Source organism: Equus przewalskii, chromosome 3 (genome assembly GCF_037783145.1).
Source record: "Equus przewalskii isolate Varuska chromosome 3, EquPr2, whole genome shotgun sequence".
Taxonomy (NCBI): Eukaryota; Metazoa; Chordata; class Mammalia; order Perissodactyla; family Equidae; genus Equus; species Equus przewalskii.
In genome coordinates this window covers 111,785,661-111,811,381 of record NC_091833.1, presented here as the reverse complement: position 1 = coordinate 111,811,381, position 25,721 = coordinate 111,785,661, and the positions used below count along the sequence as shown (strand labels likewise).

Below are 25,721 nucleotides of genomic sequence, written 5' to 3'. Positions count from 1 at the left end.
GGGAAGGAGCAGGTCGTTCATCTGGGGCCTGAGATGACGCTTTCAACACACGGCCTCTTCCCTGACATGTTGGCCTTTGATTAAGGCCTCGAAAGGCTCCCCAGACTTGCAACTCACGACACACGAAATGGAAATGATATGTTTTTGTTACTGTGTACGGTGAGCTTGACGTGAGTGTGGCAAGCCAGGCGAGCGGCGGGAGGCAGCACAGCCAGGGTGGGCAGGAGGCCTGCCTGAGCCCTGGGGTTCAGAATAGGAGGCCCACTCTCCCCGGGATCCTAGAAAGAGCTTTGGGTTTTAGATTAGGCTTCTGTCCTGACCTTGTCCTCACCTGGCTTTTAGACTCAAAGGCTTTAACACTAGAAAGCGCATTGGCAATAATGTCCAATTCATTGTTCCAAGTGTCAGACTTGTAGAGGCAGAATTGGGGTCTTGGACATCCAAAAAGAGTGGGGCTGAACGGACAAGGGTCTGTTCAGGCCCTGAGGGAGGCTCCACTCTGGTTGGGTGGCTTTTCCCGATGTGCAGATAAAGCTTCGAAGAGTTAAGTGACTTGCCTAAAGTGCCACAGCAAGCAATTAGCAGAGCCGGGATTTGTCTGACTCTAAATCCCTTATTATTTACCAGCCCATAGCAGCAACTTAAAGCTCATTGCTCTCTGCATCTGGGAGCTTCCTCCCAATTGTCAAGGCTGTCTGAAAGTGGCTTATCTGATCCACTCTGCCTCTCCTCGGGCCCCAAAGCGATGGTGCTCATTCATATGTCACATCCTCTGGGATTATGCACCCCAGGGTGTTCTGTGCGTCAATGCAAGCCAAATGAATTAGCAGAGGAAGCGTCAGCAAAGCAGGGAACGGTGCTGTTATTCCAGCTGAGCCCGCAAAGCCCGGAGGGAGAAGAGGAAGGCTGGAAGCTGACACCGAGGGCCTGGGAAGGACGGGGCCTGGGGAGGCGTCCTGCACTCCACGGTTGTATCTGGCTGGAGTGCCGATATTGCCTCGACACCAGCAGCTGACGAGCTATCTGAAAAGGCTCCTGTGTTAACACTCTTTGCAGCTTGACAGGCTGGAGTGATTAATGAAAGATGCTGCTAGCAAACTTCGTGGAGATTTGATGTGTTCTCTCTGTGCTCAAGCAAGGCCCATGTGTTAGCAAGCTGCCTCTCGCCAGGGAATTACAAGGATGCACCCGGCTTCCTTTCGTGCAACAGCATCAATAACATGGCCACGTGCCAACGGGCCACAGCTGGAGGGTGTTAGGGCTTGGCAGCCATCCCTCTGCTCTTCCCACCCCCTGCTCCCTTCCACATCTGGGCCTGCAGGCAGAGGGTCTTCCTCTGTACTTCTGGATGTATAGGCAGGTGTCCGCATTGTGCTGGGGGCAGGGTTCACGGAATACGAAATGAACAAGGCTGCTCTCCAGAGGTTTGTGGTTCCCAATATTTAAGACTCATTATAAATAAAGATTTTTGATTTCTCAGTTATTTTTCATTTTTAATACTTCTTAATAATTTAATAATTTTTAATTTTTAAAGGGTATTAAATTAAACTCATCTTCTCCCCTTCCTGCCTGGGAGGACCGGGCCTGATGAAGCAGGCAGGGAGCACTTGCATTCTGCTTATCCACGGGAACAGAGTTTGGATGGTGTGTTATTCTGGTCCCATAGAGACGGGACTTGGTCCTGTCTCCAGGGTCAAGCTCCTGGCATGGAGACTAATTCTCATCGCCCCCTCAAGTGGATCTCTCTGGATCTCTGGATCCCCTCTGGATCTCCCCAGGCACCCTCTGGATCTCACCTCTGGATCTCCCCAGGCACCCGCTGCTGGTCTAGCACATGGCAGCCAAACCCCTGGGTAGTAGTCGGGGTGATTTCACCCTACCAGCCCTCTCCCTCTCTCAAACCTCCAAGATGAACTGGCTCAGCTCCACAACTCATTTTAAATTCTGCCCCTGAAATTAAAAGATTACTTTAGAATAAAATTCTCTAATTTTTGGAAGACAAATTGATATTTTTAAGCATTACTAAATTCATTTTTAATGTACTCTAGAGAGAAATGAAGAAGGATCTAAAGTTCTAAATTCATTCTCTTCTTCCCTCGGCTTGAATGTCTGTACTACGTCGGTAACTGTGCACTTTACATAAGTCATTTCACCCAAACTTCCTAGCAATTCTTGGTGGACAGTTTTTCTATCTCAATTTTAGGGCTACTATGGAATGTTAGCACCCAATGGGGCCGTGAACTAGCCCTTTCATTTTGCAGATGGATTGACTGAAGCCCAGGTTAGCCCCTTGGGGGAGTCACTGGTGCCATATTTCACAGCCCACCTGTCTGATGGCAGGGCCCGTCCTGCTGCCCCTCCACCAATGGCAGCGAGGCGGAGGGTTTGCATCAGGGAGCTATGGGAGCTAAGGTTTGGAAATGTACAGTGTACTTAGGGAACAGGAACCTGAAGGGATAAGTGTGAGGGACTGTGTCGACCTCCAGACAGTGTGGAGCTTTGCAAGGCAGTGGATAAAGGATGCTCAGAGCTGTATCTCAGAAGGGTACTGTGGGAGCATATAAGATGGACTGCAGAGGGAAGGATTGGGATAAGAGTCTAAGTAAGAGGTAGTGAGGGCCTTGACAGTGAGTGTTTTCCTCGCTTCCCACGTGTCCACCAAAGCCCCCCTCTGATCATCTGGCACCTATCCAGTGGAACGCACACTCATATAAACAGAACAGAGTACAGCTCGATTTCTCAAACTTCCTACACTAGGCCCCCACTCCTAAGGGGGAGACCAGGTATCTAATACGGCGCCTGGAACATGGCTCGTACACAAAAAGTGTTGTAGAATGAGCACGAATGAGCGAATGGATGAGTGAATGGATGCCATGCACACACGCACAGGGAGGCGTAGCTGGGAGGGGCATTCTCAGAGTAGGACAGCCTAGAGGCACCTTGCAGACCAAGTCTGGGTCTATTCACGGGCCTGTCCTATCCCAGCAAGGCCCAGTAGAGCATGCAGCACATAGCAGGAACCTGTCCTCATGTGTGCACACGTCCCACGTAAATCCCCACAGCAATAGGATCTACATTTTCATTACAGATCTGAGACTGGGGAACATCTCCCAATCCCACAGGATTTTGAAGCGGTTGAAATTCACACCAAGGTGGAATCAGGTCAAGGCTCATACTTAATAAGTGAATAAATGTGTTCATTCTTTGTTAAAGGAATCCTTGATGAGTTTCAAGAATCCTCCTTTTTTTAATTTACAGAAGAAAATATTTGGGGGTATGCAAGTCTCTGAAGGGGTCCTGGAGAAAATGCTGCAAGTGTTTGGTATCATTCAGAACTGTAAAAAGCTCATCCCTGCCAAGACCGTCTTGACCCAGGGAGGCCCCGCTTCCACCTCCTCAGGATCCTGCCCTGTCCCCATCCTTCCTCTGAGCTCCTATGGCCCTTCCTGCTCTAATAACATACTTAATATAATTAAAAGACAGCATGTAATTATTAATTTCTTATTTAAATCTCATTGTGAAATCTAAAACCTTCCTTGTGTTTTTAAATTTTCTTTCCTCAACTAGGTTTTAAGTTCTTTGAGGACAGAAAGCATGTTTTGTAAGCTACAATTCCTTTCATATAAACTATCAGTGTCCCTGACAAATATTAAAAGATGAGAACAAACGTCACTGGCATTTTGATGGGTTGTAGGGCAGATGCCTGAGAACAGCAGAGCAGGACAGTTTCCACGCCTCTTAGCTCCAGTGGACAGAGCAACTCCTGAGTCTGTGATCTCCTCCACTCTCTGACTCTTCTCCATGCGTTCTGTCTTCTGTCTCTTCTTTCCTCCATCCTTGTTCCTCTGTTAAAAGTTCCTCTTATCACCTATTTGAGTTTCTAGTATGTGCCAGGCACTGTGAATAGCACAAGATAAGAGCATCCTAGTGTATCTGAGCGGGTCCTGACTTTATTCTTTCTCCTTTCTGCCCTTCCCCTCCCCTCCATTCAGTAATGTTTATTGAGCATCTACTATGTAGGAGCTCCTTGTGGACAACCACAGGAAAGCTGGCGAGACGCCCCACTGTATCCCATGCATTGTCTGTGAAAGCACTTTGGTCACTTCATAAAGCTCTCAGCTTGTGAGATTTTTCAGGAGGACACTCTGCTTTCTGCACAGTAAGGGGGCCAGAGGGAGCAGGAGTGATTCTTGTGGATGTCTCACTGCCCCGGATTCCCAGGGAGAACAGGTTGGGCAAAACCAGAGAGATCAAGAGCAGACAAGCAGTAGTGGCTGCCCGTCTCCTCCTGGGACCACAGGCGCGCCTGGCCGGGAACGTCCAGCAGGGGGCCCCCTAGTGCACAGAATAGAACAGGGCGGCAGCCTCCTGAAGGATGGGGACTGGCCACATGGGCCCTGAGAAATTACAGCCACCTGCACCTTGTCCCCCTGGAATTAACTGTTGCTGCAGGTGCTAGTGGCAGAAGGGAAAAAGTTGATAGTCCGTAAGGCAATGACTTGGGAAGGCTCTGAATGTGGGAAGTGTGAGTGACTGTTAATAATAGCGCTGTCAAGACGGGGAAGAAAAAGAGACTTGCCCTTGGAGTGTGAAGACTTGGCTTAGAACCCTGGCTCTGTGACTCGCTAGAATGTGGACTTGGGCAAGCTCTGGGTCTCCCATAGTCTCTCTTAGTGCTCCCATGGGGCCTGGGTCTGCTTCTCTCACCGCTTGGGGCAAGTGTCTTATCTGTTATAGATTCCTTTTCTGTTTCCCTCTGCCATAGACTGAGCATCTGGATGGCAGGGGCTGTGTCTTCATCTCTGGTTTTCCCAGTCCCCAGTGCAGTGACCTTTCCCAGGTGAGGAGAACATTCCCTCCCAGCTCCCTCCTACCCTCTCTCACCTGGTCCCTACCTTATATCTTCTTCCCTCCACCCTGTTTACCGTGACTGAGTGGGCGGGGGCAGAGTGGGCTCTGAGGCAGAGCCTCTTACATCAGCACGCCTGGTAATGATGCTCAGACTTGAATGGGCACCACCAGGTGCGCTTGTTTAAACAAAGGTGTCTGGGCTCCAATGCTTGAGCTCCTGATTCAGCAGGTCTAAGGTGGGGCTTGAGAATTGGCATTTCTAAGAAGCTTCCAGGTGATGCTGATGCTGCTGGTCCAGGGGCCACACTTGGAGAACCACCACTATGAGGCTTCGTTATTGTGGATGTGGACGTTCTTTTCAGGAGTGTGACGCACATGCTCCTTCTTCATAGTGGGCAGTCTTTCCACAAGCAAATTGGAGACTCATAGGAACAGAAGACGAAATTCACATGTACGTACTGATACAGAAGAAAGTTGCGATAACTTAGAACCCAGCAATGGCACTCGATTTAAGTTAGACTCTGAATCTAAATCCAGCATTACCAGTTACTAGCTCTGTGACTGTGACCGAAACATAACCTTTCTCAGGCTCTCTTTCTTCATCTGTAAAATGGGAATAATAATACCAACCTCAGAGCACTATCATGAGATTAAATGCCATTAAATTCCTTTCGTGGTGTCTGGTACATGTTTGGTGTTCAACTATTGATTTGAACTTGGACTCAATTGGAAAACATCAGTCAATGTGTTTCTGTTTCTACCCCCATGGGGAATAGCTACAGAATAGACGTGGGCACTTGGCATTTAGCCTGATGAATTCCATGGGAAGTTCTAGGACACGTTCATATCAATGGTGTAGACAGGTCGTGGGTAATGGAGGCGGATGTGATCCTGAGTGTCTCGTGGATGGTCCCCTGGGCAAGATCACCTGGGTGGGGCCCCAGCACAGCTTCACATTTTACTCTGTAAGTCACTGAAAGCTCCTTGCATGTTTGAATTGGGGTGGGTAGGGGGAGCCAGCCCTCTGTGCCTGTGGGGAGAGCTGACTCCTCCACCCTACTAAGGGCTGGCAGGAGAGAGGGCAGTGGATGGAGTGCCAGGGTTGTTGGGTATTAGCAATAATATTAATGTATACTGTTTCTATACCACAACTGGCTATTCAGCCTTGAGGAGGTTAGTAATCTCCTCGGCCTGCATCCTCCTCTCCTATAATAAGGGAGGCTAATAGTGTGGTTGTTAGAATCCAGTGAGATGCTACCTTTAAGCCCTTAGAAGAGCACCCAGCACATGGTGAACACTCAGTGATAGTCAGTCTTTGTTATCTGTTGAGAACCTATATGTTCCAGGCCCTACCGAGGTCATGCATTTAGTCCCCAAACACAGGAACTGCATTAGGTACAGGGATCAGCAGTGGACAAGACAGCCTACTCATTATTTTTCAAATACCATTTCTAAAATACATGAAGTCTGAAACAGAAATGGGCTTGTCTGAGGGAGGTCACTCGGCTACTCAGCAGGTCAGCTGCGATTTAAATCCAGTCCCAACAGACCCCCCTCTGTTGGCAGCACTGCCCACCTCCAGCACCCTCTCACCGTCACCGTCATCAAACACTCATAATCGTAGTTTGTGTGAAGAAGGAATACATAGCTTTAATGTTATTAAAGTAAGATAGTAGACCCAAATATGTAGTTTTCAAACATTTTGATTTGGTTTATATATCTCAAATACTAATTTATATTCATACAATACTTTCCTTATAAAATATGCAGTGGTACAGAGATTTGTATGTATATGGGAATTTTTTTTTTAATTTAGGTTTATAAATTGTTTGGAACAGGTTGCAGAAACATCATCTGTTGCTCTTTTTAATATATCTTGAGCATGCTATGACACATCCTGAAATAATTCACTTCAGAAAAAATAACTTCTCTCTTTTTTTTCCAAATGTAACCACAAATATTACTTTGATGTATGTAATTGCTGCGCCCATCTCCATTTGAAGGACGGCTTCTAACCCTTCCATCTCCCATCCCTGCTATTGTCAAGAAATAAGAAAAACCAACTTAAAATGCATTATTCAAGTGTATTTAATGTAAACAGTGAAGAAGTCTGAGAACAGCTGCAAATTTTCCTTTGCTTAACGTGGTCTTGAAAATATTTCAAGTCGTCTGTTTCACAGCATTCATGCATTCTGCCTAGGGAAAATATTTCTTCAAGCAAATCTTAGGATTCCAAGAATGCTTCTTGTGTGTGGCACACAGTAGGAACGGAATGGATGTGTGGTGACCGACTTGACTTGAAGTACATGGGAATGAAGGATTGGTCTAGCACGTGGAGATCTTTGGTTTCCTGGAGGCACAGAGACGGCTCGGGCGGGGCGTGGCGAGGGGGTTCTGGCTGGACGCCCAGAGACCCGCGAGCCCCCTGAGCATCAGAGTGCAGCCCAGGATCAGACTGCTGGTCAATGGCAGGGCTGCATTCCACTTCAGGCTTGGCCTCCGGTCAGTCATTTCATCCAGTTACCCCCACTCTGAGCTGTCAGACTTGGCTGTGAGCCCCTCAAAGATAGGACTTTGTCTTCATCTCTGTATTTTCAGTAGCCTGTGCAAGTCCTAATGCCATAATTGCTCAGCAAATGTTTTGCTCAACTGAAGGACAAAGATAAGAAACCATATAGGCACATGGCACCCTCTAGTCTCCTTGCTTGTGAGCCCTGGCCATGGACTCACGCCCTGATCCATCCATGATCCATCCTTTAAATCATTCACCACTGAGGAATGGAAGCTTCCCTCTCAGTGGCTATCTCTTGGGCTCTTTAGAGACTTGGCTGGGTGGTGGAAATAGCTCTGGCCTGAAATGCTGTGGACTCCTGGGGGTTTCTCAGTCTATAGCTTCATCAAGCACGTGCTGGCAGTTCACTCACATCAGGTCCCTTCTCCTTCCGGACATTGGTCTCCATGTAACCATGTCAGTGTAAGATCACTGACAGCAGTATAATTCTATCCCACTAACGTGTGTGTGTGTGTGTGTGTGTGTGTGTGTGAGAGAGATGCTCAGCTTATTTGCCACAGAATCAAAAATTTCACTCCTCTATTAATAAACAAATAAATATTCTGACCTATTTTTTGGCAGAGGGACGTTCTGGAACTTCAGATCACTGGATCTTTCATTTGTTGTCCTTCGATTGCCCCTGGGATGAAAGAAAATAGATTATAGTCAGGAAATAGTAAGAAGCTGGGGGAAAAAAATTAATTAAGTGCATTCATTCGTAGAAACAACTACCTGGTCAGATTTAAGTAATTAAGGTCTCACAATTCCAAATCTCTCTTAGCATTTCCATTGGGGTTAAGAAAAATCTGTGTTTAAAGTAATCTAATTACTTGAAAGTATTTTTTTTTTTTTTTTTTAAAGATTTTATTTTTTCCTTTTTCTCCCCAAAGCCCCCCGGTACATAGTTGTGTATTCTTCGTTGTGGGTTCTTCTAGTTGTGGCATGTGGGACGCTGCCCCAGCGTGGTGTGATGAGCAGTGCCATGTCCGCGCCCAGGATTCGATCTAACGAAACACTGGGCCGCCTGCAGCGGAGCGCGCGAACTTAACCACTCGGCCACGGGGCCAGCCCCTTGAAAGTATTTTTTAACGTAAGAGCTTTCGTAACGAGGGATGCTAGCGTGGGGTGGAAGAAGGCCCCAGTCAGGATGAGGACGTGGGCCGCTCTCCCACCTCAGGAGGGTCACTGCAGGACCCTCCTTAAGCTCTATGAGTCTCCATGACATTGGTCTGTAAAAGGAGGAGCACCATACCTTCCCCACATGGTTGATGGGAGACTGTCATCAAGGACAGTGTCCATGGGCCAAGGAATGTTCTAATCCTTTCCTATGTTAGTCAAATTTGACCCCAAACTAGCAGACATCATCCGGTGTAGGAAGGCATGTTACATAGCAACAGCAACTCTTATTCAAATAATATTTATTGAACTCCTATATAATTTAGGCAATTTGCTATGGCATTTTCTATGAAGAGATTCAATTATTTTAAATTGAGTTAATTTGTTCAAATTCAGAAAGGCATTCACTATCGTAAACCATCACTATTATGCATCCCTAGTTCATCTAATTAGCCGAGTTTAATATGCTTTCTTTTCTTCTGCAGGCATTTCGTGGGTGCTATCAGACATTTACTGACGATACTTTCCTCCACAAGGTCCCTGGTTAGCTCCTCCCACCTCGCCGCCCTCCGTCCTCCCCACATGGATCAAACCTGCTTCCTCTTGGTCGGTGGACGCTCTCTACTCTCTCCCCAGGGCTCTTTCAGGTACTGTTCCCTTTTCTCAAATGCCTGTAATTCTCCTCCTTCACACTGACTCACACTCTGAGTTCAGCTCAGGTGTCACTTCCTCAGAGAAACCTTCTAACCTCTGAGATGGGTCCTTCACAGCGCTTGTCTGAAATGTCATTGTCCTTTGTTTGCACTTGTATTCACACCTGATAGGCCGGCTAAACCACCATCTCCTGAGGGCAGAGGTTGTGGGGCTTTGGTTCCCAGAGCCCGGGGCGGTGCCTGGCCCCCAGTGGGCTTCAGTGGAGTACATGAGTGTACACACCAATGAAAGGCTCCAAGAAATGCCTCCTGGGGACTTCAGACTCTCTCTCCATCTAGCCCATGGAGAAGAACGCGATGGATAAAAAGTTTAATGAGTTGTTTGGATATAGTTTGTCACTTGTAAAATGACCATCTAGAAAGATGATGGCATTATTTCATAATTTCAAAAGCGTTTCATTATTACATTATTTCACTGTTTTTTTTATCTGGGTAAAACTTGATTCATAAATCTATATCTGCTCTCTGACTTCTCTTCTAAGTTCTAGACGTGGACACTGAACTATTTTCTGGGCTTTCCTCATTGGTTATCCTCCAGCAGATCCAGGCCATTTTGCTAGTGAGCGGCTCCATTGCTTTCTGAGTTTCCAAACCAGCAACCCGGGCACTCACTTTGAATCTTTTCTTTCTCCTCCTCCATCCTGGGCATCTTGCTAATTTGTGACCAGATCCTCACGATTGATCCCCAAATATCTCTCATTCTGTGCCTCCCTCTTCACTCCCATAAGCTGTGCTTCGTTCTGCTTTCCTTCTCTCCAGCCTGGCTGTAGCATCAGCCTCTCAGCCTCCTGGGCTTAACCCAGCCACCAAACTACAGCAAGAACAACCTTTCTAATTAGCAGAATATTGTCAGTCACCTCCCTGCTTGAAAATCCTCACCACTTTTCCATTTCTGCAGGACACAGTTCAAACTCTTTACCCTGATAGCCAAGATCCCTGCCCCGGGGGCCTTGAATACAATTTCTGTTGTTTGTGTCCCCATTTCCTGCCACTGTCTTCCTCATCCATGGTCCCCTGCATGGTCCATACTTTTGTATGCTCCCAGATCATTGATCAGATTCTTCTTTTTGCCTCCTCTGGATCTGGCAAGATACTTTAAGGTCTAGTTCGAATATTAGTTTCCCATGAGTTCTTCTGTGCTGCTTCCTCTTTGAACCCCTTTGGTATTTTTGGAATATCTCTGTTTTATAATTCATTCATTTGTTTATGAATCCATTCATTCACTTACTCAACAAATAGATGTCGGACCTATTCTGTGCCAGGCTGTATGTTAGGCAATGGGATACATCATTAAAGAAGACAGATGAAGTCTGCTTCATGAATCTTTTATCGTCTTTGGGGAGAAAGGCCACCAAGAGTAAATAAACAATCTTGTTTTATCAGACTGCCATGTATGTGCCTGTGCATGTGTCACCTTCCCCTGGAGTAGGGGCTTCTTGAGAGTGGCAGCATGTCCAGGCATCGTTCTCTCTCCCAGCACACTGGCTAACTGACCCCGGGCATGACCTCAGGAATGTGTGGAGGATATAAGTAGATGCATCGACAATGAATAGACAAGTGGCCTCCCCATCTGGGCTCATACACAATAGCGAACCGAGCACACAATTGTGGAAAGTTCTTTGGATCTCTGATTCCAGGGAAATTCTGACCTGTCTCTGCATGGAGAAAGAGGCCCTCAGCTTCATCACATTTCTGGGTTATGGCAGCATTTCTGTGCTCTGATGCCCATGTAACATTGCCTAAATGGCTTTAACCAGTCCAATTTTAGGAGGATGGGAAGGATTCTGGGAATTTCCTCAGCCTCTTCCTAGGTGCCTCAAGAACCCAACAGCCTGGGAGCTACCTCTGACCTTTCCAGAAAATCTGCTTTTGCCTTTTTAACTTTAAGAAGAGTTGAACTCAAGCTCTCTTTCATCTTTACAGCAACAACTCTCAGTAGTAAATGGGCAGGTGTCCTTTTCAGCTCCAAGCTACAGATGAGGAAACAGGGACCCAGAGAGTGGAGGGGATTTGGTTCAAGGTGACCAGGCTGTTGGATGGCTCAGCTAGCACGCCATACCAGGTCTCCAATCTCCTGCTATGTGCTTGTTAAATGTGCTGCACAGATAGCCAGAGCGTGTGACGGCCCGATGCTCAGGGCCAGGCTCCTCTGAGAGCAACTAAAAGACCCACAAGAGAATGGGCGGGGGGAGAATGGAGAATGAGGAGGAGGAGCTCTTCCTTCCAGAATGGATTATTTCAGGAAAATATTAACAAGCTGGCAAATAAACAGCCGTCTACCTGGACAGTAAGTAGTTAAACTCTTCTTGTTTTTAAAATGCATAAAAAGAGCAGAGTGCAGCAGAAGGGTTAGAAGCAGAAGAGCTTTCCTCCCTGCCCCCTCCCCAGTTATTTGCTTTGAGTTTTGTTTGCTAATCACAAGGAAGACCTAAACGTCCCACCCCAAAGTTTTCCTCCCCACCAGCTCTCTCCGCCTTAAACCATTCCTGAGGGTTCACTTTTTAGAGAGACACTTCTTTAATGTACAATGTTGAAAGAATCATAAAGTTTCAGTCTAGACAATATTATTAAAGAATGTCAGTCATGATAGGTCAGAATGGGTTGTTTTGCATTACATTGAGATCTGACCTCGGAAGGAGATGCTCAACAATCCTGAGTTGGCCATTGCATCTGTGAGCCTGGGGAGACAGTCCTGTTGCCTACGGTAGTGTGAGTGGATACGCATCATTTTACAAGGCCTCAAACATTTGGGACCAGCTGTCCTTCCTATGGGCCACTCACCCCACCCTACTCATGTAGTAAAATAAATCAGATGAACATGTTTAAACTCCTGCTCTGTTACATGTCATTGACCCTGGTCAAATGCCCACCAGGGAAGCAACACAGGCTAATTTATTATACAGAGAACTCAGCACATCCCAGGAAAGTGGGAAATGCCATGGGCTTGTGGGGATACCGAGGCACAGAGTGTCAGTGAGCGAGCCAATTAGTTGTTCTTGCAATCATCTCACGTTCTCCTGAAAATGAGTACATCACTCCACACACTCCAGCTTCTCTTCTTGACTGCCCTCCCCGCACTTCAGGTTCCACGCCTTTCGGCCATCTTTGATTTCCTTCCTCTCCTCTGCAACTACGTTTTTCTTTTTTTTTTTAAAGATTTTATTTTTTTCCTTTTTCTCCCTCAAAGCCCCCTGGTACACAGTTGCATATTCTTCATTGTGGGTCCTTCTAGTTGTGGCATGTGGGACGCTGCCTCAGCGTGGTTTGATGAGCAGTGCCATGTCCGCATCCAGGATTCGAACCAACGAAACACTGGGCCGCCTGCAGTGGAGTGCGTGAACTTAACCACTCGGCCACGGGGCCAGCCCGTGCAACTACCTTCTGCGTGGTCAGTTAATGAAACACATCTAGTCCTCCTTCACATGTTTTCTTGCTCCCTCCCTTTCTTACATCCCCTCTGAATCTTCCCTTTCCAGGTCCTCATTACTTTTCAGCCAGTTCTGTGTAGTTGAATCAATATATAGCGGGTGGAACAGTGTCTACAAGACATATGTCTCCGTGGAACCTGTGAATGTGACCTTATTTGGAAACAATTTCTTTGAAAATGTAATTAAGCTAAGGCTCTTGAGATGAGATCATCCTGGATTAACGTGGACCCTAAATCCAATGACAGCTGTTCCCGTAAGAAAAGAGAAGAGGACAAAACACAGAAGAGAAGGCCGTGTGTAGCCCCATGTGAAGCTGGAGGCAGAGATGGAGTGATGCTGCCACAAGCCAAGGAATGTCAGGAGCCACCAAAAGCTGGAGGAGGTGAGGAAGGATTGTCCCCTAGAGCCTTTGGAGGGAGCACAGTCCCGCTGACACTTTGGTATCGGACTCCTGGGCTCCAGAACTGAGAGAGAATACGTTTCTGTTGTTGTAAACCACACGGTTTATGGTAATTTGTGATGGCAGCCCTCGGAAACTAACACGCAGAACTTCCAACTTGTCCCAAGGGACAGAAAATGAATCAGACCCAAATCCAAAACAGAGCAACGTAATAGGTGCAATCAATGATTAAAAAAAATACGTATGATCTAGAAGGAAAAAGGAGGAGGAAATGGGCCACATGTTTAAGTGAGGGGGTACTTAAGGGAGGCTTCCACCAAGGGGTGAATGAGGACGAATGGGTGTCTGCCAGACATGACACGGTGACTTCCGAGGTGGAGGGTAAGGTGGGGCCATATATTTCCAGAGTTAGAGATGCCTGTTCCCATCCATCCTGGTCCTCCCCCTTGAATTTCTTACCTTTTCCTGTACTCCCAGGTATGCCCAATATGGCAGGTGCAGTCTGACCTGACAGAAAGAGCACCACCCTTTCTTCTGTTGTGAAACTACGCTTCTCTTAATGAACTCTCAGATTAAGCTGTGCCTTTTCCAGAGGCTTCTCACTCTATACACTCGCAGTGAGCTTGTAGGCTCCTGAGAAATCACACAAATTGTTCTTAAGCCGAAATTCTCTTTCAAGGATTTATGCAGCTGGATTGTTGACTCCAAGATCATGAATAATAATCGAGTATAACACTATAATTATGATAATAATAATGGCTTGAAACTTACATAAGATTTACAACTTACTGGTCATTATTTGGCATTTCCCACATATTAATCCATCGAATCCTCACAACAAGCATTATGAGGCAGGTGCTAGTCATTCCCAGCCCTGGTGGAATTCTTCATCTTATGTTCAGCTCATGCTGCATCTCCTCAGGAACTGCCGCACATAGGGCTTCTGAGGAAGCCCCATTGATCTTTCACTTGGAATCCTGCAAGAGCTCCTTAATTGATCTCCTTAACATCAATCCCTTTCTATTCAAAGATCCCCTATAATTTTGTCTCAGCCATCATTTCAACCCTTCAGTTTTGTTTTACAAACCTACATTCCAGGCAAACCGAATTTCTTGCTGGGCTGAAACAGAGCTCTTTGAAATACTCATTGCTCATGCAGTCTCTTCTGCCCATGATTCGTTTCTCTCTTCCTCTTCTCTTTCCACATCTCCACGTCTTCAAACTCTCCTTGTTCTTCTGGGCCCAGCACAGATGCCATCTTTTCCAGTCATCTTTCCCAAATGTGTTTAGGTAGATGACCCATGTCCCTCTCTCAGCTAGAAGGAAGTTTGCTCTCTACCTTGGTGGATGATGGCCATGTTTCCTAAGCCCCCACCCCCATCCTGGACTCTACCCCTCGCCTCCTGCATCCTCTGACTGCTCCAGAAAGGCTCTGTCTCAAGGTCATGGGGACAAAGACCTCTCACATTCAAGTCCTTTACTGAACTGAGTTGAAATTGGGAAGCAGACCCTGGTGCCATCCTCAAGCCAATTATCTAGTGAGTAGCTACTATGTGCTGGGTATTGTCTTAGGACTGGGGACACAAGTGGACAAGACGCAAAATGTCCTACCCTCATGAAGCTGGCAGCCACGTAAGGGGGAACCAAGCCAGTGATCAAGGAGCTCATCCTCTCTGCCTTTCTTTTTTCCATGGCTTCCTCCCTTTGTTTATTCCTGATTTGAATGCCTATCTGATTTCGGGACAGTCCGCCTGGCTCTGACCTGCTTTTCCCTTTGGACCTAGCTCTGCTAGCTGCCTATTGGATTTATACCTGGCCAGGCAGCAGGTCCTCTCTGGACCTCCTTCAGGCCCCTGGGAGCCACTCGGGCTGCACTCACTCCTCCAGCTTCTCCTGACTCAGAGAGAGCCTCTGGGTTCTCTGTTGAAATGGATCAGGCTTCAATTTTCAAGGATTGCCACCTGAATGGTCGTCACTTGTGTGTACATCTCCCACGGCAGCTCTGAGTTCCTGTCATTCCCCTCACACGGAATAGCAGCAGAGGAAATACTGGTGCATGAGAAGATCCATAGATGGAGGCAGGAGTCTCCTGAGGGGATTACTAATTCCTGTTTATTAAGGCAGAAGATGGACCTGGGATATTTTGGAATAGACTAGCTCTGCCTATAGGTTGCAGGTGCAGAATGGAGGGTGGTGTCTGAATTTAGCTTTTTCTTCTTCCAAAATTTTAGCCTCAAAGATTCTCAGAGTGTGGGGCCTGATGGAAAGTTAGACATCATTTGCTTGAAACTGTTAATTTTACAATTGAGAAGACATGGGCCTAGAGAAGTGGGATGACCTGCCCACGCTAACCAGACACTGACAGAGAAGGTTCCAGCACAGGCCCTGGCGCCATGTATGGGGTTCAAGGTCCCTTTCATTTGGCCACCATGTTCCCAATGTTTGTCTTCTAATTAAGCCTCTTTGTATGCCATCTGCATAAATTCTCCTCTTTTCCCTTTTAATCTTCTTGAGGAGAGAAGGACAAAAGAAAGATAATCTAATTTAGAAAACATGGAAGAAATCCTGAATCCTTTATGTCCAGGTTCCAAGAAACCCTATCTAACCTCTTTCCTCTTTTCTTCTTTGTTTAAATTTTGATTCAGCAAAAGGAAACAAATGAACCAAGAAAAATAGAAACCTTACATCTCCTATTTTCAAACGCTTTTTCCTTTCTTTTCTTTGTTTTCACTGTCTGGGGACATGGTTTCTAATAGGCCATCAATGTATGTAATAAGCAAATACAATAACAACAGCAAATTACCCTTTTCATAGGTCCATAGATGTGTTCATAGTGCAGTTTAATTTATACATGGTCATGCCTGAAAGATTCTGGATGCATGATGGAAAACAACATGAAAAAAACAATATGAGTATTTTTTAACAAACCCTCAAAACAAAAACTTGATTTGTGTCTGGTTAGTACACACCCAATAAAAACCCAAGAATGAAAGGGACATGACCGACCCTCTTCTGTGTCTGCAGGAACACTGGGGAGGGGCCTCAGGCTTAGAGTGCAGGATGGGCTTCCAGAGACCGAGGCCCCCAAGACAATATCCTTTACTCCATCTCCTGATCCAACACTTTCGGGCTCCAGAAGGTCCAAAGAAAGGATGGGAAATCAAGGCAGGGAAGGGAAACGAGAAGGGAAAGGGGACGGTTCTTAATGTGCCAGCAACTGGGCTCGGCTCCCCCTTCTCTGCTCTGGGAAGCTGGAGCCACTCTGCAGCAATCTGTCCACCTCCAGGCGCATCATTTCTCACTTTCCCCAATCCATCCGGCATGTTGCAGCCGAGGCCCTCCCTCTAAAATCTGGTGTTTCCACTGCCTATGGTCATAGTCCATGTCCTGCACGTGGCACACCGTCTCCATTGTCTGGTCCCTGACGCTCTCCACACTTCCTTCTCTATGGCCCCCACTTTGCACCCTAGTGGCAGCCATCATGAGCAACTAATCCGTCCTTGAACAGGCCTGGTCCCGCCAATGTCTGTCTGTGAGCAGAGAAAGCAGCATAATAACATTCCCCCAATGTCCCAAAATTTCTACAATGAAAAGGTCCTCAGATTAACACCTCATGCAAGCTTTCCTGTTCCAGACACAACTCATTTTATCATCTCAGCAAGTGAGTGTTGAGAGAGCTCAAGTAACCTGCCTACATCTTGGTGAAGAAATAACATTTACTGTATTTCCACATTCCCAACCCTGAGTACATGGCCCCACCTGCGGCAAGGTAGGTTCGATGTGATAGAGCTGAGCTTTCCCACCAATCTGTCCAACATCACAGTTCTGAGGAAGAAGCATGAGTCTGAAATCAGTCCCTAAATCTAAGAGTAAAGGACAAATCGACCTAAGACACTACCATGGGTCAACCACTTTTCTCAGTTATTCCTGTTGACAGCACTATACTTTACAGATGTGGAAAAAGAAGCCCAGAGAGGCCACGTACATTGCCTGTGGCCACACAGCTGTACGTGCCCAAGCTGGCATTCAATGTCAGGGCTGTGTGACTCCAAGACCATTTCTTTTGACTGCGTCATGCTGGGTTTCATGGAAATGGAGAGGGCCAGGATCCCAGATTTACCCCAGGGCTTATATGTTGTCCTTTGTACCCAGTTGCTTTCCCACCTCGATGAGCTCTGAGCTGCAGCACAACTATCTTAACATATCGTCTGGCACCATTGGTTTTCAGAGCACTTATCAAAAGGTAATCAAACCTGGAAAGCCAGGGCTGGATCTCATCATTATAACACATCGTCTCTTCTCTTCAACAGTATCATTTGGCACTGGAGGTGTTTAGATTTTCCTATATTTTGAGATCATTGTGAGAATTAAATGAGATAATGCAGGCAAAATGCTTAGAATAGTGCTTAAAATATAATACATCCTCAATAAATCTTTGGGCTGGAAATCATTCTCAAAGTTAATTCAGTAATGCATTTTTTCTCTTAGTGAACACTACGGGCCAGGGATTGTTCTCGGTGCTTGGGATACATCAAGGAGCAAACGGAGATCCCTATCTCCCATGGGACAAAATGGAAAAGGATCCCTGTCCCTGGGAAGGGGAAGGCTGACAATCACAATAAATGGAAAGATGCGCTGGCTGATGTGACTGTCGCAGGGGGTGGGCAAGGTGGGCCTCACTGAGAGGGTCAGAGCAGGGAGAAGGCACTGCAGTGTCAGCTGTGGGGTATCTGCAGGAAGTGCCTCCAGGCCCAGGGACAGCTGGGGAGAAAGCCCGAGGCCAGGAACTTGGCTAAGCTGTTGGGTCAAGGTGAGCTCCGAGGCCAGCATGGCTGATCAGGAGTGAGTGTGGGGATGGACTGGGAAGACGATCCAAGAGTGAGGGAGTGAGGGCAGATGGGGTGAGGCCGGCAGTCACTGAGAGGCCTTAGACTTGGGCTCCAAATAAATATGAAGCCATGGCAGGGTTTCTGACAGAGGAACACAATGCTATCAATTCTGTTTCTGTAGGATCTCTCTGACTGCTGGGTGGAGAATAGACACATTACTGGGGAATAAGGTAGGAGCAGGGAGAGCTCTGGGGAAGCTATTGCAGTAACCCAGACAGGAACTGATGCTAGCTGGGACCTGGCACTGCAGGGACGGCAGGTGGTGGGGCTCCAGGGGAGGAGTGATTAATCCTAGTAGCCGTGGTTGAGACTGTGGCCGTCTCCTTCATCACCTCTCCCAACTGTGCCCACAGAACTAATCTCTCCTTAATACCCGGTTCCCCTGGAAACCATTAAAAAGGCAGGTTTCCCAACATTTCACGTTTTCCCCTGTTGCGCCTTCATTGCTTATCTAACTACTTGGCTTTGTCTGTGTTGGCCAGCTGGAGATATTCTGTCCCACCTGGAGCATAGAGCACGTTGTGCTTAGGATTCCAGAGGAAGCAGAGAACCAGGGGGCTGACCAAGTGCCTTGAATGCCCAGACCGCCATCAGCAGCTACTGCCACACTGGCTGGAGAATGACAGGGCAAGGCTAGTGGTCTTCACTCAGCTCCTGCCTCACGGTGTGCCTGCCATCCCCAGACCTTCATTTTTCCAGCTGTAAAGTGAGAATTCAGATTAGTTGAGCGCTGAGGTTCTCCCGGCCCAAACTTCAATGGATTCAGTGATTCAGTTTTCTCCCTGGCAGATGCCTTGGTGAGATGGCTGCAGAGGCCTGTGTGATGGCAGGAAAGTTTTGTAGACTATTAGATGTCTTGGATGCATGGTATGTAGCACATTGATGAGCGGCTCAAATAATGAAAAACGCTATTATTACAGAGAAGCCGGGTGCCCTGGGTGTGTGAGGTTCATCCACGAAGGGTCTCAGAGCTGCATTGTCTTCCCCTGTTCTGCAGACATTTCTGATGCCCCTGTGTCCCCTGGAGCCCCCTCAGGAGACTCCTGTTTGGCACAGATCTCATTTTCTGGAAGGCTGACCCTCATGGGAGTCAAGAGCTTGAGCTTTGGAATCAGCTGAGGGGCAGCGTTCGGTTGTCGGCTGAGGAGGCCTGGTTCCTCACTGGTCAAAGTGTGGTGCCTGGACCAGCAGCATCACCTGCGAGCTGCTTTGAAATGCAGAATCCCGGGCACCGCCCGGGCCTACAGAACTGGAATCTGCATTGTAACAAGAGACAAGGGGATCTGCGTGCACTGTAACCTTGGCTAAGTGACTTGATCCCTTCGGGCTTCATTCTCCCCATCCGCAAAATGAAGCCATTAAGAACACTTCCTCAGAACTGTCATGAGGATCAAATGGGTTAATACATGCGAAGCCTTGTTACTTCCTATTGTTTCTTAGGAGTACCCACTCTCCTAATCAGAGAAGTCACCTGGTCACTGTTAGTTCTGGGTGCAGTAATGACAGAAATCAGAAGGGTGAATGGGGGCCGGTGCAGTTCTCTGTGCACCTGCCCCAGCGCATATAGGGGTCAAATAACTTTGCCAAGGTCAACTAATGTTCAGGGAAAGCCCCAGGTCTTTTTTTTTTTTCTTTTGGCAGTGTCTTTTAAAGAAAATACTTGGGCATTACTTTGTTTTATCTCTCACTTTGGGAGTTTTTTTTCTTTTTTTTTATTAAGATTATGATAGACTACAACCTTGTGAGATTTCAGTTGTACATTATTGTTAGTCATGTTGTGGGTACCCCACTTCACCCTTTGTGCCCTCCCCCCATCCCCCTCCCGCTTCCCTGGTAACCACCGATCAGTTCTCCTTGTCTATATGTTAACTTCCACCTATGAGTGGAGTCATATAGAGTTCGTCTTTCTCTGTCTAAGCCCCAGGTCTTTTAACAGAAAGTCAGTAAAAGGAGACCAACATCAGACCCGCATGAGGGAGGGAGAAGGCGAGCAGGGGCCCCTGGGTCATCAGTGCTGTGCTGGAGCCGGCTCATACTGCACAGCAGGGCTAATCTTTAAAATATCCGGAGTTTTGAGAACCAGTTGTTAAATGCGGTCATTGTTAAAAATTAAATTATATAAAATTATAATTGAAAAAATTATGTTAAAAACAAAGGCCGTAAATACTCAAAACGCATCACTTTCTAATTATTTTACTACACTTTGCCATTATCTACAGCCAAGATGCTATTAATGTCTACTGTATCTGTATGGCGGAAATGTGTTACTGTGCGTTCTTCCCACCTCTGTGTTTCGTGACCTCTTGTTGGTATTCACTGTGGCCATGGTGGGAGCGTTTATGCCACAGAAATTGGCACACGCTACAGGTCAGGGTTTGATTTATTGCTTTGTTGACAGACTAACTTAAGAAAATGATGGAGGGGACATTTATAAAGCAGATTTAATTTAAGAGCGTTTCATGTCTGTAGCTGTAACATGGTGAATAACACAAAAATGGAGGAGATATTTTTCCAGTATTCAAAACTGTTGTTTGATTTAGCAAAGACATTGCTCACATCACTGATGAACAGGTGAAGTTCGGGCCTACTTGTTTGTTGCTTCACTTCTGTTTTACTCATTAATGTAAGGGAAAAATATCAATCAATATGGATGTCAGAACTATACTCATTATCAACTGCAACCATAGGTTTCCTGGGAATATGAGAATTCAGCAAAAATTAACGAAATCATTCTGTGAGAATCAACAAAGAGTACTGTATATTTCATTATTATTTGTAAAGTGTACAGCATATATCTTTATATTAGTAAAATGTATAACAAACTTGTGTACATGTATATGCATACATTTTTTTTCTAGAGAGCTGTTAAACATTTACTAAAATTTACTAGAACATCACTGGCTCACTCACCCTAAACCATTGCCACGCACAGCGTCCTAAGGCAGAAGGAGCTCAGCTCAGGCGCCAGAAATAGCTGGTGGATGGCACATCTCTGATTAGACTCTAGGTTTCTGGCCCGGGGCATGGATTTACTGCTCTGAGCCACATGTTTCTCATCTCCAAAGTGGGAAGAATAATAACGCCCTAGCAAATTTGGTGTGAAGCTGGGCGCCCAGCAAAAGTTAATTCTATTCTTCTTTCAAGTATAGGAACACAAAAGAAACAAAATCCCATAGAATTATGCTGCCTTCCTCCCATCCCTGTCCCTGAGTATTTGTAAATCAGTGGACCTCTTTATCCTTTCCCTAACATGCTGTTGGCTTCAACACTTGTTTCACTCTTCTCCAAGATCAGCTCCCCAGCATCTATTTATAGCTGGAGGATCCGTAGAACCAGGACAGACCCAAATTCAGATATCCTTTTCTCTTTTCCCCCAAAGGAAAAAAATCTTTGCCAACAGGATTGGTGTGAGCAAAAGAGGAGAAAACATCCAAAATTCCCTCATGAACTACGACGTGATGAGTCATTCATTATGTTAGGGGCTTCTCATCGACGGGACTGCAACCTGCTGAAGGGAGAGGCTGCTCATTTGAAATTACTTTTCTACTTTCGTCTTTTTGTTCTGTACTAGGCACTTAGTAGGTACCCGAACTCTCCAGTAAATTAAATTCTAACTACATAGTAGCTAATGTTTGCTCAGAGCATTAAAAATAAAGACTGGTCATTCATGAGCCAAGGCAACCTTTTGAAGAGTAAGGTTTGACTTCCCAGGAAGCCCTGATGTGTCCCAGGTGTTTTGCTTTCCCTGCATCCATAAGGCCAGAGGAGAGAGAAAGGGAGAGAGAAGCTGGACCCGATTCCTTTTCCGGCAGGCTCACTTGTGGCTGGAACCCTTCGCATCGCTTCCGCTCTGTGTGCGACCAGGAGAGAAAGAGCAGCTTCGGTTTTTGTTTTTAATCCTGGGCTGCAAGGAGGGGTCCAAACAGGCAGAAAGGGTGAGCAGGGTGTGTTCCTCGTGTTAGAATCGCTAGCATTTTAGTCATGAAGGAAAGGGTCAGTGAGCTTATACAAAAGAATCAAGATTCTGGAGAGACAGTTTCTTAAAAATTTAAAAACAAATTCACCATATGACTCAGCAATTCCACACTTAGGAGTCTAACCAGGAGAAATAACGACCTATAACCACACAAAGACTTGCACTAGAATGTTCTTAGCATAATTACTCATAAGAGCCCAAAATAGAAAATAACCTAAATGTCCACCACTTGGTGACAGGATAGACAAAATAGGGCATATTCGCACAATGAAATGCTATTTAGCAATAAAAAAGAATGAACAATTACATATGCTACAACTTGGACAAACCTCAATAACATGTAAAGTGAAAGAAGCCGGGCACAAGTGACTCCATATTATATGATTCCATTTACGTGAAAGGTCCAGAAAAGGCAAATCTAGTGAGACAGAAAGTAGGTTAGTGGTTGCCTGAGGCAGAGGGTGGGGATCGGGGCACTGCGATTAATAGTCAACGGGTATGAGAAATCTCATTGGGATGATGTCAATGTTCGAAAACTGATTTATGGTGATAATTACACAACTTGGTAAATTTACTGAAAAAAAATCCTTGAACTGTATACTTAAGATGGGCGAATTACATGACATGTAAAGTTTGCCTAAATGGATTGATATTTAAAAAAAGTGCAGGAGAGAATTGCATATTGCCAGGCTCCTTTGGCTTTGCTTCATGATTGGGGAACATCCTGGGCCCTATGCCTGCCCACAGGAAAGCCGTGAGCAGCTCCGTGCTCTACAGCATCTCTCTCCTCAGCTGAAACTCTGCAAAGCACCAGTCCTTCTGTCGCTGGACCTGGCAGTAAGTGAACACCCATGGACCAAGTGCTATAAGTCATTCTAACAACGCCCAGCTATCTCTGAAAGCAATCGCCAGAGCCTTTTCACACTAAATTAGAGTGAAGCATAGTAATCACTGTTAGGAAAATCTACTTGCTCTGGTTTTAGGAGCTTTGTGCTTTAAACCAGTCAGACTCCTGAGCTGCTGCCAGCAAGCAGAATAGACATCAACGGGGGACAGATGGAGTCTTTGGACTGTGTGTGGGTAATAACGATGTGGTCAATACCTTGCTGGAAATAAAATGAAATGTTGTGAGCTACCATCCGTCTCAGAGCAACTTAGCCGCTCTCCATGTGACAATGACCTCACTAACTGGTTATTAGAAGTAGCTTCATTTCTGCAGGAAACACAGGCATAGAGGGTGGCAGGGGGCTGGGGTGTGGTGGTGGTGTAGCCAGAAAAGAAAAAAAAGAAAAGGAAAGGAAATAAAAATGAAACAAAGAGGACGTTCAGCTCTATGATTGGTTTGGAATAGATCTCTATGATCCTCAAAAAACAAACAAACAAAAAAACCCCAAAATCAAAACACAGAGAAAGAAAAATGTGTTCAACGCAGCAGTGCGCTGTGTGCTTTACATACAGAGTCTCAGGTGATGCTCTCGGGTGGCTGATGTTCTTATCCCCGCCTTGCAGATAAAGACACTGAGGCTCGAGGGGGTGAAGCACCCTGCCCCATAGCTACAAGCGGCAGCTGCAAGCCAAACTTGTTCCCGTTTGCTTCAAAGCCCAGGATTCTTTCCACAAAGTCCCGTCTTAATATTCACTAGAATATTCACTAATATTCTAAGTGGTATGAAAAGAGGAAGCCTGAATAACCTGCCCTGGCTTTATTTTCACACGAGAACATGAGCCATCTGTAGCCTAGACACTCCTTCTTCCCTCTTGGTCTTCACGGCCAAGTGGGAAATTCCGTGTCGAGATAAAGGGAAGAGCACTGGGCGTGCATCCCATCTTACATCCGCCCCTCTTCCCTCAGAACCTTAGAGCTCACAACCCCTCCTTGTGGAAACGAGAGCCTTGAAGTCCAGATGTGGAAAGCTGCATACCCAAGCCAGGCAACTGGGCAGTAGCCAGAGCTACCCCTACCCCTGAGAGGCACCATTTTACTAGGAGTCTGTGCCTTCATGAGGGGAACCAATTGCTTTACTGTTTTCAGTGGGGTTTTGTACCCAGAGTATATGTTAACATTGATGCCAGAAACCCACCTATCCTAGTCTCCTCACTCAGGCACTGACTGAACTGTCAGAATCGTCCTTGATCATATCTGGCGCTGATCAGTGGGGCTCTCTCTAACGTCAATGTTCGTCCCCTTTCACTTTCCCATGCAGGTGCCATGCACTCCAGCATGGTATGGAGCATCTCATACCCACAGAGTTTCTCCTGCCTGCACTGTAAGGCTCCCCACACGTCAGACAGTTCATTTTTACTCATCTTTTAAACCAACATCCAGCTCTGCCTCCTTCACTGCATCTTGCCAGCCTGCCCTGTCAGGTGTCCTGCCTCCTGGACCTCATGGTCTCTGCGCTTACTTCTCTCATAATATTTACCACATTGGACTGTAACTACTGGCATACTTGCCTATCTGTCCCTTGAAAGAAAGAAGAAACACCTTCCTGGAGAGGGCAGGACAGTCGCAGTACCTCTTGAGACAGGGAGAATCTTGAGGGTGAGGACTGTATCTCGTTTGGCTTCTAATCCTAGCCCCAAACGTGGTTACCAGTGGATAATTGAGGTTTATTAAATGTTTATGGAATAAAGAATGGATGAATGAGTCTATAACTCAATACGAAAAAGGTGTCATTGGAGCCTTTCCATTTTGGGGTCCTTTGAGTCAAGGGCATAAGCTTTGCTAGATAGAGTTGCTGCCAGAAATGTGGCACGTGTCTGAAGTGAGCCATATCCGGTTAAGACTCATAAACGTCAGCCACTGGAATCTCTAGCTCTTGAATTCGTTCCATCCTTAGATTCCCTTAACCAACGCCAGATTCCTTGTTACTATTCTGTCCTCTCCAGGAAGATGTTAAGAGCAAAATGCCAAGAAAAAGATGATTTGAGTATTGAAAAACAAAGGACAGCTCACTTTCCATGTGGGGCTTGGGGCCCATGGCTTCTCGGTGAACTTCCTTTGTGTGTGGTGAGAAATTTCCCAGCTGCAGCCTATTGTCCCATGATTAGAAGCTGGGGCTCTGCAGGTAAGAGATGAACAATTCTAAGGGTAATTGAACACTCCACAACTTTTCACAGTGGATCGGCACTGAGCCATTTAGCCCAGGTATTTCTGTGATTGCGATGCTGAGAAAATATACACCATTAAACGGTTCTCAAATCAGTCTTTCGTCTGGGCAAAACAGGACTTGGTATTTCCAGTCTAGGTCATAAAAGCAAGTGGTTGGAAACAATAGCTGCTTAGAGACTAGAAGAAAAAAGTTTTACCTTGGAAATTTGAGTCCTTAAATTCTAGGCATTGGAAGATTTCAAGGAGTAGGAAATATGTAAATATCTTTGAGCTCCACCCCTTTCTTTGGTAAATGCTGTCTACATGGTTGGGGCAGAGCAGGCTAGAATCCATGCTTATAATAGGTATTATTCCCATTTTACCGTTGAGGAAATTGAGACTTGTGATCGCCCAGCTTAAAAGGGGGTGATGGTGGAAAGCAGATTTGGGTCACCTGATTTCAGGTCCCATGTCCTCTCCAGACATTTATATTACTTTGTTTATTCTTGGGTTCATCTTGACCTCTCCTGAGAGCTTACAATTCATTAGGAGATGTGGCCGGCTGCAACAGCTCCCTGCGAACTAATGCAGGCACGAGGGCGCCGACCCGGTGAAAGAGGGTCTCTGCCCAGCCCTTGGTTGACTTGGTGCGGGCAGAAGGGGGCTTTCCCACCACGGCAAAGTTATCTCCACCACCCCAGCTGGA

At 46.3% G+C, this 25,721-nt stretch overlaps 1 protein-coding gene across 3 annotated transcripts in view; it reads right to left on the bottom strand.

Annotated features, from left to right (window-relative positions):
• Nucleotides 1-25,721, bottom strand: part of CLNK (cytokine dependent hematopoietic cell linker) — a 154,859-nt gene that overhangs the window by 74,135 nt on the left and 55,003 nt on the right. For all 3 annotated transcript variants that reach the window (XM_008518825.2, XM_070613237.1, XM_070613236.1), the window contains one exon: nucleotides 7,971-8,042. In XM_008518825.2, the coding sequence (XP_008517047.1) occupies nucleotides 7,971-8,042 (72 nt within the window). The remainder of the gene's footprint in view (nucleotides 1-7,970; nucleotides 8,043-25,721) is intronic.